This window comes from Ochotona curzoniae, unplaced genomic scaffold (genome assembly GCF_017591425.1).
Source record: "Ochotona curzoniae isolate NIBS_2020 unplaced genomic scaffold, NIBS_Ocur_1.0 scaffold_3890, whole genome shotgun sequence".
Lineage (NCBI taxonomy): Eukaryota > Metazoa > Chordata > Mammalia > Lagomorpha > Ochotonidae > Ochotona > Ochotona curzoniae.
The window spans coordinates 37,405,707-37,419,737 of NW_024467115.1; the positions used below are offsets into that span (position 1 = coordinate 37,405,707).

At 51.0% G+C, this 14,031-nt stretch overlaps 1 protein-coding gene across 3 annotated transcripts in view; it reads left to right on the plus strand.

Moving 5' to 3' along the window:
- The window catches only part of MAP3K4 (mitogen-activated protein kinase kinase kinase 4), a 107,954-nt gene extending 95,930 nt beyond the window's left edge, over positions 1-12,024 (plus strand). For all 3 annotated transcript variants that reach the window (XM_040965586.1, XM_040965585.1, XM_040965589.1), the window contains 8 exons: positions 2,185-2,376; positions 3,361-3,431; positions 4,443-4,559; positions 4,905-5,064; positions 6,714-6,836; positions 7,224-7,330; positions 9,176-9,355; positions 11,525-12,024. In XM_040965586.1, the coding sequence (XP_040821520.1) occupies positions 2,185-2,376; positions 3,361-3,431; positions 4,443-4,559; positions 4,905-5,064; positions 6,714-6,836; positions 7,224-7,330; positions 9,176-9,355; positions 11,525-11,545 (971 nt within the window). In that variant the 3' untranslated portion in view covers positions 11,546-12,024. The remainder of the gene's footprint in view (positions 1-2,184; positions 2,377-3,360; positions 3,432-4,442; positions 4,560-4,904; positions 5,065-6,713; positions 6,837-7,223; positions 7,331-9,175; positions 9,356-11,524) is intronic.
- The last annotated feature ends 2,007 nt before the right edge of the window (positions 12,025-14,031 follow it).

Below are 14,031 nucleotides of genomic sequence, written 5' to 3' on the forward strand. Positions count from 1 at the left end.
GGTAAAAGGAGAGGGTGAGCAACCCTTAGTGAGCAGCTGAATCCTTAAAAGCCTCACCCAGAGTTGCTTGATAGCCCCCCTTTTCTTTTTTAAAAATTGATTTATTTCTGTTGGAAAGTCAGTTATACAGGGAGGAGGAGAGGCAGAGAGGAAGATCTTCCGTCCCGATTGACTTCCCAAGTGGCCGCAATGGCTGGAACTGAGCCTATCTGAAGACAGGAGTCAGGAGCTTCTTCCGGTCTCCCACGTGGGTGCAGGGTCTTAAGGTTTTGGGTCATCCTTGACTGCTTTCCCAGATCACAGGCAGGGAGCTGGATGGGAAGTGGGGCAGCTGGGACAGAAACTGGCACCCATATGGGATCCCAGGACATGCAGGCAAGGACTTGAGCCGCTAAGTTACTGCACCAGGCCTTGGGTAGCCCTTACGAGCTCAGAAGGTGTGGATTTGTTGCTGGGGTGGAGGGAAGGGATAAGGTGGACCCTGTTAAGTGTACTTGCCTGCTGGCCTGGATGTGGGTCAGGTCGGGAGATGAGTTAGAATGCTGTTCCAGCAACTCAGCATCAACAGGAAGGTGCTGGACGAAGGGAGGTCTGGAAAGGAAAATGGCAGTAAGAACCGCCTGTGGTAAGACAGTGCACATGCTAGTGATGGGGTCTGTCTTGCAGGTTCAGGTTGAGGAGGTTTCCTGGGCTTGAGGCTGGCGACAGGAAGTTGATGCCCCCTTTCCACCCCATCAGACATGTGTCACCACTGGCCTCCCTGGGCACCAGGCTTCTATCATGTTTTTGAAAGCACGCTGTGCACTTGAGGAAGCACAGGAGCTGTTGAACTGTGTTCCTCTTGGGAGAGTTGCAGTTCACACTGCAGTATTAACCACAGCAGTCTTGGATGTGTGGAAAGGAGGAAGTATTTGACCTTGGAGTCCATGGCCTCACAGCTGTTCATGATCTTATCCGGTGGGATGTGTTACCTAGCGAAGTAGAGAAGCTAAGTGGGAATCCTTGTCTTAAAAAGATTGTGCTAAGTAGCTGTAATGAAAATATTCCAAATTTTTGGAAATTTTTGTTCTCAAGGATTTCTTTTTCTGCTGCAAGATTCAAGTTCTTAGGTAGCGAATCGGGATACTGGATGAGAAGTGGGGTCCCAGAGAAGGGTATAAACCAGGGGTGACAGTTCTTAGTAACCTCTGCATGAGCAGGGAGTAGAGGTTGGGTGATGCCATCAGCCGTGTAACAAGGCTGCCTCAGCCCCCTGGGCGAGGGTCTGGCAGCGTTCGCAGTATCTGCGTGTGAAGGGCATTTAGACGGCAGGTCACGGAAGACGAGTCGGAGCAGTGGGCATGCAGAGCCTGTTGGCACGTGATAATGCTTCTTCTCTGTTGAGTAACCTGTGATCCAGACATCGGGCTAAATGCTATACAAGTCCAAGGTCATTAAATTTTCACTCCAGCCCCAGGATTATGTCATCTTATCTTCATTTAGCAATGATATCTAAGATAGTGAGAAAGAAGTCAGTCAACCTGAGTGGTGCTGAACACTTAAATATCTGTGGGGCCCGAGTTAGGTCCCAGGCAGTCTGACATCAGAGCCCCACTCGGCCCCTTGCAGAGAAGGGATAAGCATGTGCCCAGCTCAGTGGTGTAAGACTGCCTGCCACACAAGGGGCTGTGGCGAGAACGGGCGACCAGCAAGTGGAGTGGGAGGTCAGAAGCGCACCCAAAGGCTCGGGTCAGCTGCTGAGGACGTGCACTAGGGAGGCAGAGAGGCAACCAGCACACAAGGCAGATCCAGATTCTGCAGTCTCGTCTTGCATGAAGGACTACGCATTTTGCTTAATAGATAGTTGAAAACAGAAACAGATTTACATGGGAAATTAGCATGGTCAAACTTGATGTTTTGGGAGATGATTCTGACAAGTGAAGACAGGATTGGAGAGGAGGGCGGGAGCTAGTGCAGTTGACCTGCTCCCGTCTGGGCAGCAGTAAATTTTTTTTTTCTGACTAGCTCAAGCGTTCTGTGTAAATTGTACTACACATGGTTCACACTGTGTCGAAGGACTTCGGTAATGATGAACCTTGCAGTAGCTGGGTGCTACTGTGTACTGCTCTGTCACTGCGGCTGTTGTTGGAAGTGGGGTGAGGTCAGTGGCTGGGGCCACTACTGAGCTGGCCACTCCTTCTGCAGACACCGCCTCGAAGCAAGGCCCCATGGGAGCCGTCCAAAAGTCAGTGCGATTGTTCGAAGAAAAGCGGTATCGAGAAATGAGGAGGAAGAATATCATCGGGCAAGTTTGTGACACCCCCAAATCCTACGACAATGTTATGCATGTTGGCTTGAGGAAGGTGACGTTCAAGTGGCAAAGAGGAAACAAAATTGGTAAGACCCCAAGGGATTGGAGGGGCTGCAGCCTGTGAGATATAGTGGCCACTGTTCTCCTTTGGGGTAAGCTTAGGTTGTTGGCTCTTTTTTCTTACAGGCATGGCAGATTGCAGTATTTTCCCAGGGGTACTTAGGGTTTTTGCAGATTTGAATTATCAAGTATGTTCTGAGAGTGGCGCAAGGCAAGGTTGCAGGAAGAGTGGGAGATGGCACTCCAAGTATCTGGGCTGGGTAGCTCCAGGGGCTGCCACTTGCCTGTGTGTTCCTGGCTGTTTGTTTTCTTACTCAGGAACCCAGTAGGAATGAGGCTGAGAACAGATAGTGCTGAGGCGTTATCTTCTTTCTGAAGCATTAGTTAGCTGCCTCTGCTTCTTGCAGAGTAAGTGGCAGGTCGTGTGAGGGAAGAGGCTGTTGGCTGCAGACCGTTCCTCGTAGAAGCACGGTTGTTTGTCCCGTGGTCAGATCTGCAGGGGCAGGAGAGCTGTACCACGGAGAGCTCAGAGCTCTAGGAGGCTGACTGGCAGGGAAGGCCACCTGGTCCTTTGTCAGTTCTTTGGTGGTTGTTCTTAGTCTTGTCCAGTCACATGCCCCCTTGGCTTGATTTCCCAGAGAGGTGATGGAACAGTGTCTGCATCCACAGGCCCCTGGACCTGCCACAGGGACAGCCACACATGTTCCTGTGGCCGGGGCCTTGAGCCCTTGCTCAGATGTTCTTGAGGAGTGTTGGGGCCTAGAAATGGGGGGCCGTGGCGGCTCAGCCCACTCCTCCTCTGCCATCAACCAGAGTCCCTTATAGTCTATTTATAGAAATTTAGTGAGAAGGCATATTGGAGAGGTTGGGTAAGATTTCTATTGTTAGAAAACAGTTGGGGGCTTTGGTAGTAAATCTAATTATGGATTCCTAAGTACACATCTGGAACAGCTGACCATGTTCTTCTGGGTTTCAACGGCGTCGAGCAGGAACCTGTCTGTCGTTCACAGGGGAAGGACAGTATGGAAAAGTGTACACCTGCATCAGTGTCGACACCGGGGAGCTGATGGCCATGAAGGAGGTGAGTGGCCCCTAGTCAGGTCATGGAGCCGGCTTAAGCACGGGAGCTGGCGAGTGGTCGGGCCACTTCTGCCTTACAGCATTTAAACAAGGCCAAAGGGCAGACGCCACTGACATCAAACACATGGAAAGCAGAGGTGTGGGAAATTCAGTGACACGCACGAGAACTTGAACAGCCACAGGTGTGTCAAATGCCGTGAAGCGGGAGATGGAGGAAGTCCAGAGGAGGCAGTCAGGGTACCGTCCTGTGGAGGGGAGGGCAGTCACAGTACCATCCTGTGGGGGGTAGGAGGGCAGTCACAGTACCATCCTGTTGGGGGGAAAGGCTTCTGCTTCTGATAGCTTTGCTCAGACTGCTGCAGTGGAAGAGTGCAGAGCAACTTGGGAATGAGCCCACGTTAGGAGGCACTAGATATTTGGGAGTGAGGGGAGTGGTGTGCAGGGACAGTGCGAGCCAGCTGAGCCTCCAGCCCTGCCCTCCCTTGCTTGTGCCCCCTTCCTAGCCATTAGAGCCTCCTCTCTGTCTGACCCTCCTCTCCTACTCCCACTTGCCCCAGCTTGGTAGTGAGCCTTGTTTTCTTTTGTGTTTGTGACTTACAAGTCCCGGTGCTGTATGTCTTCAAGGAACAGTATAGTGTTTGGGGTGTGTATGCAATGTGGAATGATTCCTTCAAGCGCGTAGTAAACCCAGCGCTGTGCTCTGTATGTTCCATCATGAGACATTTGAAAGGTAGTCTCCCAGGAGTTCTGAAATAAATCCGTTGTTGAATCTGTGGTCACCTTTGGCACACATGAATAAGCCTGGAGACACTGCTGAGTGTGACAAGCCAGGTGCCAAAGTGCCAGTGCCTCGGTCTCACTCGTGTGTAAATCGGAACAGGGTGCGAACTCTCAGACTGGTCCTCTGCGTGGTGTGGGATTGCAGTGTTTGCTTCCTGGACATTCCGTGTGTTTCGTGATTCCCTCTCAGTTGTTTTAACAATTCCATTAGCTGTTATCGCACCTTTTACAGATCCGATTTCAGCCCAATGACCATAAAACCATCAAGGAGACAGCCGACGAACTCAAGATCTTTGAGGGCATCAAGCACCCCAACCTGGTCCGGTACTTTGGTGTGGAGCTGCACAGGGTGAGCCACCGTCCCCCGCTGTGGAGAGAGCAGCCAGTGAGGGCAGTGGGATTTTGTGCTGATAGGGCTTGTCATTTCAGAGCAGGAGCCACCAGGGGAATCAGCTGTCAGTTAGCACGTGTGTCAGCTCTTCCCCTGTGTCGGTAGGAACAGCCCTGTGGTCTCCATAGGAGATCACAGAGCACTTTATTCTGAGGAGCGAGAAGTGACAGTTGCAGACGCAGTCGGTGCCCAGGAGGGCAGATGTAGCGGCCACTGGCGACAGCATTCCTGCAGCCCGTGGCTTAGTGGCACTTTCTGGCTTGCACTCAGTGTGTGACAGGGCTGCCCTGGGTTCCCCTGCAGGAGGAGATGTATATCTTCATGGAGTACTGTGACGAGGGCACGCTGGAAGAGGTGTCGCGCCTGGGCCTGCAGGAGCACGTCATCAGGCTGTACGCCAAGCAGATCACCGTGGCCATCAACGTCCTGCACGAGCACGGCATAGTCCACCGCGACATTAAAGGTATGCCCCTGCTCTGGACCCAGCGTGCCACTCTGTGCGGAAACGTCCTTCCCGTCACTCACTGGGGGTCCAGGCCTTGGGCCGTGCAGGGGAACTGGCTGCGGGCGGGCTGGCTGGCATGGCCAGTGCACTTCCAGATATTGGTGGCCAGAGCAGCATCTCTATTCCCTGGGCTTTGTTTGTGTGAGTGTGATGACAATGAAGTGGGAGCACCTGTGTGAGCCTGCGTGTGCGGCCTTGCTGGTAGAGGCAGGTGGAGCGTTTACCCACACCAGCCCTGAGCCCATGGCTGGACTCGGGTGAATCTGGCTGCCGTGCATGGTCAGAAGCACTCTTCCTTGCATAAAGGGATAGCATGCTCTTGTCTCAAGACAGTCTCTCACCATCCCCTGCACCTGACCTTGAGTTCAGCTTGCCTGGGGACAGTGACAGCAGGGAAGTGTTTCTATTTGGCCCTGTTCTGGAGCGTTCACTTGCTGCTGCAGGCTGATGTTCAGCCAAGCACGTTGACTGAGAGCTGGCCTGATTCTGGTCTCGGGGAGGCCTGGCTCCTGCTCAGTAATGTGGCTCACCCGGAACCACCGGGCATTCGCCAGTGTTGTAGGCTGACTGCCCCCCAGCCACACGGTGTTGCCTAAGTGGCTTTCATCCATTTGTTCGTATTAGTTCAAGAGAAATAGAGTCAGGGAGAACCCTCCATCCTGTGGTTATTCCCCGGCTGCCTGCAGTGGCCAAGGCTAGACTGGACTGAAGCCAGAAGCAGAGAAGCCAATCCAGGTATCCATGTTACAGGAACCCGGTTATTTGAGTCATTATAGCGCCTCCCTGAGCTGCACCGGCAGGAGGGTGGAGTCAGGAGTTGGCGCTGGGAAGTGCACACAGGAGCTCTGACGAGGGAAATGGACATCCTCGTCTCTAGGCTAAATGTCTGTTCCAGCTAGCTGTCTCCCTGCCACTCCCAGTCATCAAGCCATGAGGTCTTCCTGTTGGATCTGTGCAGAAGCAGCGTCCCTGAGAGCACCCAAGTCCAGTCATTCCTGTGTCTTTCCTGAGTACCCTGCTGGGGGCACGGCCATGAGCACATGGAGTGCAGGATTTGGTCTGCTGTCACTTCAGGGAGGATCAGCTGTCCGACTTGAGCTTGTTGTTGGGCTGCCCGGCTTGCACAGCACACAGAGCAGAGGGCCAGGCTGTCCAGTCCCGGTGTCAGCTGCAGCTCGGACTGGGCACGTGTGCTGCTTGTGGAAATACTTGAACAGGACTTGGAGCCTCATTCGGATCAAGTGTCACTCCAGAGGTGGCCCCAACTGCGACCCTCAGGCCCCTGCACCTGTGTGCAAACTACGAGTGGCACATGGCCCCCGTGCTCAGGGACCGCCACCAGCAACCGTGTTTTTTGTGTGACTTGCTTATTAATGTTGAAGCTTTTAATATTAGAATTTGCCAGGTATTTCAGTGCAGAATCTGTTGATGAAAGCTGTGTATACTGACATTAAAATATCTGCTTTCTATGATTAGCATCTGTGAATACTGATTGCATTGTAAGTAAAGTTTCACACATTTTTATGAGCAAAGTTCCTGGAGCTTTTGATTACCATGTAAACTTTAAAATGCCTACATTATGGTTACAACTCCTTCTTTCTTGATAGGTGCCAATATCTTCCTTACATCATCTGGACTCATCAAACTGGGAGATTTTGGATGCTCGGTGAAGCTTAAAAACAATGCGCAGACCATGCCTGGGGAAGTGAACAGCACACTGGGGACAGCAGGTAGGGCCTTCCGGGTCGGCCTTGGCACCTGGACTTGCTAGTGCAACGTGAGGCAGGGGATGGGTGGTGTTCAGTCCTGCAGGGCCTGCTGCTGCACCCCTGGCTCCCCTGCAGGATGGCGGGCTGGGAGATGCTCCCTAAAGGGTCAGGGCGGCTCTGCCCTGTCCTCAAAGCACTTCACACAGCGGCACAGCACACTGCCTCCTTCTTTGTGGGTTACAGTATAGTTTATCTGAAAAAATTGTTCCTTGAGTCTGCTTTTCTGTATTTTCTGTAATGTGACTCAGGGAAAGACCATTTTATGAGAGTAATTCATTGCTTTGCTCCTCTGGCATCTGCTGCTATGTGTGTAACTCATTACTCTTGCCATGTGTGTGACTTTTAAAGCATACATGGCCCCAGAAGTCATCACTCGTGCCAAAGGAGAAGGCCACGGGCGTGCCGCGGACATCTGGAGCCTGGGCTGTGTCGTCATAGAAATGGTGACTGGCAAGGTAGGCCAAGCCCCTAGCGGCAAGGGGGTGGTGCTGGGGGCTCACTGGGCAGGTCTTGTGCTCAGAGCATGCTCGGACACAAAGATAGGGCCTTGCAGAGAGCCATGGCACTGACAGAAGGCACTTAGCTCCAAATCAAAACCTGCACGTGAATTTTCACTGCAGCTTTATTCATAACCTGGGGTGCAGACAGCAGGTCCCCTGCTAGTAAAGGAAGAAATAGACTCACCAGGTAAAAAAGTACTCGGCGATAAAAAGGAGCCACTCCTAGACACAGAATGGTGTGTGCATGGCCTGGGGATGGGGGCGCTCAAGTGTGAGGCTGCCAGGTGCTAGGTGAGGGTGCCCGTGTGTAAGGCTACCAGGTGCTGGGTGCTTCTGTGCCAGTTGACCTGCTGGGAGCCGCAGCACCACAGGGTGGTGCAATATCCCAGCTGGCCAGAAGTTGCTGAAGGAGGATACAGAAGTGGAGAACTCGAGAGCAAGGAGTTACTCTGTAGGGAATGGTGATGCTGGGCACATGCCACTTGGCATCTGCCCAAGCCCATGGAGTGTTCAGCCACGCACTCAGACTGCAGGTGGCAGCCATGTGTCAGTGCTGATTTATCTGATCTAACAAGTACTTACGGGAGTGTGGGGTGTACATCACAGTGGAATTGCAGAGGCTGGCATGTTTGGGAATTTGATTTCCAGTTAGTCTTTCTGTGAACTCAGTATTGCTCAAAAAATAGTATGATGTCTTAAAAAGGAACATGAAGAGATAATGGACTCCACGAGTAATCAGAAATGTACATGGAACAGGAAACTTGATCTTTAGTGTGCAGTGGGGTTTTCCAAGATGAGTAGTCCTCAGTGTTGGAGAGCATGTGAGGAAACGCGGACTTGTTATGGAGACAGATTTTGAATGACAGGCTACGCTGCGGGCCAGTTTCCAGTACCAGGATGTTGATTGTGCAGAGCCCTCCAACCCGGGAATTTGGAGTTCTGAAAATGTACTAGCAGAAGCAGATTTGGTGGCCAGTTACACAGGCGTACAAAGACAGACTACAAATGCTGACACACATGTACCTGGTGTGTTTGTACGTACAGTACGTGTCTGTGCTGTGGCGTTTATGCACGGGGGAAAAGCCAGAAACCTGTCACTTCGAGGAGCAAATTAACGAAATTATTAAGCAGCTTTCCTTGGCAGCTGCCCAACATGTATCAGCTTATATTATTTTTCTTGGCGTTAAAATAGGAAGCTCACCCACAGTGTCTGCCATTTCCTTCAGGACACACGTAAAAGCAAGGCCAGGTCCGGACACAGAAGGACACACCACAGCAGTACTGATGTTCACGAGTTAGGATACCGCACAGGCCAGCTTCCCTCCCCTACGAATCTTTTTTTCTATGCAGGAATTGGATTTTTACTATTCAGTATTTATTAAACATCCCTGTAAGAAAATTGTTGGGTTTTGTGGGTTTTACTTACATTTTCATAGTATTTTTTGCAAATATATACTGTGTTCCTATATAGTCCCTGTATTTCTTATGGGATATATTTAGCGAATACTTTTTAATTGCATAGTGCAGGGTTCTGGATATGCTGCAACTAGAAACATATCCCGAATGAGAGAGGCAAGCAGTGCTGGCTAGCAGTGTTTCATAAATAAAGTTCATAGGACACAGCCGTACCTGTCCCCGTGTCTGTGTTAATGACGACAGTTGAATAGCTACAATATAAACAGCTACTGTTGGGCTCTCGCAGTAAGCTTGCCTGACTCTTGCCTAATACATACTTGTCTTGAGATGCCTAAAAAGAGATTGAGTGTAATACTAAAACCTGTCTCTCTTTAATCTTTATAGAGGCCGTGGCATGAGTATGAACACAACTTCCAGATTATGTATAAAGTGGGAATGGGACATAAACCACCCATCCCTGAAAGACTAAGCCGAGAAGGGAAGGACTTCCTTTCTCACTGCCTTGAAAGTGACCCAAAGATGAGATGGACAGCCAGCCAGCTCCTCGACCACTCGTTTGTCAAGGTAGGTGTCCGCACGTTCCGATGCGCGAGCTGTTTACATCTGGCACTTCGGAACACCTGGAAGCTCAGGTGTAAAACACTCGGACTGAAGTTCAGGGGAACCAGGCGTCCTGCTGTGGGGGTCGCCGGGCACGTGTTTTCATGTGTAGAGTGGTCATCCTGGGACTCCTAGCTTGGTTTTGGTGCCGTGTCTGAGGTTTGCTTGAGAGTTAAAGGGGCTTTCTGGAGCATCTCTGGAAAGACAGGTTAGGATTCACCACCACTGTGTCAAGATCAGAAATGGGGTATAAGAAGGTATTCCAAAAGTTCATGGGAAAATTGTAGGGACTGACAAAGCCTAGCATGCTAGTGTTTCAAATTATTGGGCACCAGAAGCTACATTCTTACATTGTGGTTTCCCCTAAGTTTTTTGAAGTGCCTTCACATGTAGCACATGGTAAGGTTAGTGCGCAGCCACCTTTCTGTCAGGAGTGGCCCTGACCAGTGTGAGAAGGTTGGCCAAGTCAGCAGCAGAGAAGGGTTATGGCAGACGGAATGAAGCAAAGGGGAGACTGCCTGCTGGGCTAAAGCTGTGCAGGAGCGGAGGGAGCATGGGTGAGGCTGGAGGAGCAGGCAGTGCCAAGAGGGGCTGAGGCCGAAAGGCAGGAGCAGGTGGAGGAAGGCGCTGTGGCCGCAGTGTGTGCTTATGCAGCGAGCAGTCATGGCAAGTTGTGAAGGGGGAGAACGGCCTTAGCTGAAGAACTGGTGGGGTGGGAGAGGGGAGTGGGCAAGGAACGGTTCCCTGCTCCGTGGCTTCTCACCAGGGCACAGAGGTCCTGTTCACTGTGCCAAGGCAAGCCCGCAGTCGGGTGGAGAGAGGTGTCCTTCCGGTCAGGTGATGGAGGGGTGGAGCTTGGTGTCCTTCCGGTCAGGTGATGGAGGGGTGGAGCTTGGTGTCCTTCCGGTCAGGTGATGGAGGGGTGGAGCTTGGTGTCCTTCCAGTCAGGTGATGGAGGGGTGGAGAGTGGTGTCCTTCCAGTCAGGTGATGGAGGGGTGGAGAGAGGTGTCCTTCCGGTCAGGTGATGGAGGGGTGGCCGGGACACCGCTCAGGGTCTTCAGGTAGGTTTTGGGATGTTTGGAGCTGCCACTTCAGAACTTCTGTGGGAGGCAGGCCAGGGTGTGCTGCTGGAGACAGCATGTGGAGAGTGGTGACCCCAGAATTCTGAAGAACCTTCTGGGTGCTCCCTGCAGGAGGCAAGCTGGGGTGGGAGTGAGGAATGATCCTGGGAACAGGATCAGCCACTTAGGGTACCTGTAGGGCCATTTATGACTTAATAGCCATTTATGACCAAGTTGCTTTCTTAGTTGAGGTACATTGACCTGACACGGCACCATCATTGGTCTTCCGTGTTGCCCCTGGCCTGGTGCCACTTGCCGGAGTCCTGTTCCAGCTGAGTTCTGAACTCGCGAAGGGTGCGTGGATGAGGCGCAAAGAGGAAAGAAAGAGACGGACCACTAGGATTTCATGATCATAATGGACGATGCACAAAAGCTGTCTGCTTTGTTTATACAAAATCAGTTAAACTCTGGCCCAGACTTTGTACGTCACAGTCAAGTGGGTGTTTCTAAAGATAACTCTGCCATAGTATTACCTAGAAACAATACCTAGAAGTTCCTGCTACAATTCTTATCCTACAATTCAATCTTGTGTCACAAAGAAAAGGGGAATCTAAAGAATGAGGAAAGAATGAAAGCCTAAATCTAGATCCCTTGATTAGCATAGGCTCAATGGGGACAGCCAAGACAGTAGGAATGATAAAGGGCCCTTCTGCAAGACATTGACCTCCAAGCTCAGGCTGAGCAAAAGGCCAGCCTCGCAGTAGCAAATGCCAGGATGGATTAGAGTTCTTCCGCAGGGTGGTCCGGTGTCCATGCAAAAGAAGGTGGAGATGCATTCAGGTGGTTGTAGTGACATCCGCCGGGCGGGCCCTGTGGTACAGCAGGAAATTCGTTGTGGCCCTGCCTGCAATGGAACAACACTCTTCACCCCTTCATGTCCCCCACATATACTGCACGGACCCCAACAGCTTGGCACTGGGGGTGCTGGGTGGAGTCCTCCGTGGCCTCACGCCTTGTGCATGCACGGCGACTCGGGGGCTGTAAGGGCTCCGCTGTCCTGCTCTCCCGCAGGTTTGCACAGATGAAGAATGAGGCAGCAGGCTGTGGCCCCGTGGTGTGGACCGGAGGCTCCTCAGTTACTGCTGTACGGGATATCGACACAGACCGAGCGGAAAAGCAGTGAAGGCCTTCTTCCCTCGCAAGACTGAAGACTGCCCAGGTGACGAGCGTCACTCCTGCTGCTGATCCTGTGGGTGTGCTGCGTGGCAGGGTCCACGAGGTTCGAGAAGCTGCATGTTAAGTGCCATTACTACTGTACACGGACCATTGCTTCTGCCTCCTCCGTTTCTCGCGTGCCTGAGACCTGTGTGTTTGACCTTCCTGGGTTCAGAGAAAGCTGTAGTGTTCTCAGGCGTCCCAGAGCTTGTTTTTAATCTGTTTGTTGAGTGCACTGACTGTGAAACCATATCTCTTTGTTGTTGTTGGCAAGCTGCAGGTTTGTTACACAAAAGGCTGATTAATGAAACTGAAGAAAAAGGTTCTTTTTTCAATAAATGGTTTATTTTAGGAAAGTCCAGTCATACTGTGCTTGTGTGGTTCCCGGCTAATGGGGAGCAGCTGTCCTCACGCCGGTGCGTCTCACCATCAAGGGTGCCTGAGATGGCCACTGCCTGTGGTCCTTCAGATGCTGGGGTGTCCTGGCTGAGTAGTGCTGGAAGAAGCAGACCAGCACTGAGAATAAGTTCCTGTCCACTGATACCTTTATGACCGATGAAATGGAATGGAAGCTTTGTCATCACATGCTGGGGGCTCCGTGTGTTCTTAAAGGAGAAGTACAGGTGCCAGGTCTGCATGCACACGGCTGACTTCTGTTCTCTTGATGAGCAAACACCTTCCAAACGTGCACCCTAAAGTACCCCCAAATTAAAGATCATGGATTGTCTTTCCTTTTAGCTGTTAGGTTGGTTGGGTTTGTGTGTGTGTGCAGTTCTTCATAGCTTTCCTGCGATCTTTCTGGAAGCTTGCTGACTTGCCCTTATGTACTGGGCTCCGAGCCTGGCACAGCAATTCCCAAGCAGGCACTTACGCACCCGCCTTCTCCCACAGGAGTCAGCTGAGAGATCAGTGTCAGGAGTGTCGGAATCACAGATAGACTTACACAGACATTTAGAATTTTGTGGCAGGACTTCTTTTACACAGCTTTTTTGGGGGGGGGGCGGATGGGGAGGAATGTATTTGAGAGACAGAGAGACTGAGAGGTGGTTCACTCCCCAAATGCCTGCAGCAGCTCAGACTGGGCTAACAGGAGCCAGAGGCCAGGAACTCCGTCGGAGTCTCCCTCGTGGGTGGCAGAGACCCAAGCACTGGAGCCGTGACCTGCTGCCTCGCAGGCACACTGGCAGGGAACTGGATCAGAAGCAGAGGTGGGACTCTATCCCACGTACTCCAGATATGGGATGCAGGCATTGCCAGTGGTAACTTAGCTCGCTGTGCCGCAGTCTGCTCCTGCACAGCTCCGTGAGTTAGAACCTCTGTGACATTTGATTTGAGTAGTGGTTTTAAGTCTATTGCTGTAGTCCTACAACTATCATGACATTCCAATCTCACAACTTTTCTCTCACCCCAAAATTGCAGTCGTTTTCTATCTTACCCCCGGCCTTTGAGAACCACTCTTTGGCTATTCTGAACATACAAACACACAGACAGCGTTCCAGTATGTGGTCTTCTGCACCTGACTTTACTTGCTGTGGTGGCGAGGCTTACTTGTGTGAGAGGGTAAGGGTACTTCATTCTTCTTGCTGAGGGCTGTTCTGTTGTGCGGCTGTGCCTGGCACGTTTCCTGGCTGATGGGCAGTTGGCTTGCTTCTGCTTTCCATTTATTAATGCTGCTCTGAACATCCACATGTGGACATAACGCCCTTCACTGGGTCCCATGGTACATTCAATATCAGCATTTCCAGAAGCTTCCAAACTTTTTTCCTGAAATAGTTGCAGCGTGTCATGTTCGCACCAGTAACACACAGGCGCTGCCTTTCCCACACGTTGTTGTGGAGTTGATTTACTGTTTTTTAAAAGCAGTGGCTATTCTGGTGTGGAGTGGACTCATTGTGGTTTTGGTGGGCTTTTGGATGGGAAACATCTCATATCATCCTTGGTGGCATGTCCATCCATTGCTTTTGCCCACTGTAAAATTGGTTTATTTATCTTATTATTGAGTCACAAGTTTTTATGTAGGAGAGTACTTCAAAAAACAAATGGAAAATAGAATTCAAAGACAAGTTTATTTGTAAGTCGGATGACAAAGTTTTGAAATTCATGGTGTCGGATAAGGCTCCCATTCACCCCTCTGTACGTGAGTGTTCATTTGACCCAGCATTGTTTGATGCAGAAGCGATTCTTCATTAAATTGTCTTGGCGTCCATGTGTACAATCAGATGACTATAAATGCCATTGTTTATTTGTAGACTCTAAGTCTGTTCCATTAGTCTATCTAACCATTTTAGTAAGATTTTAAAATGAAAATTTGAGTTCTTCAGCTTTTTTTTTTCCAAAAAACAATTGTTTATTTTCATTTAATT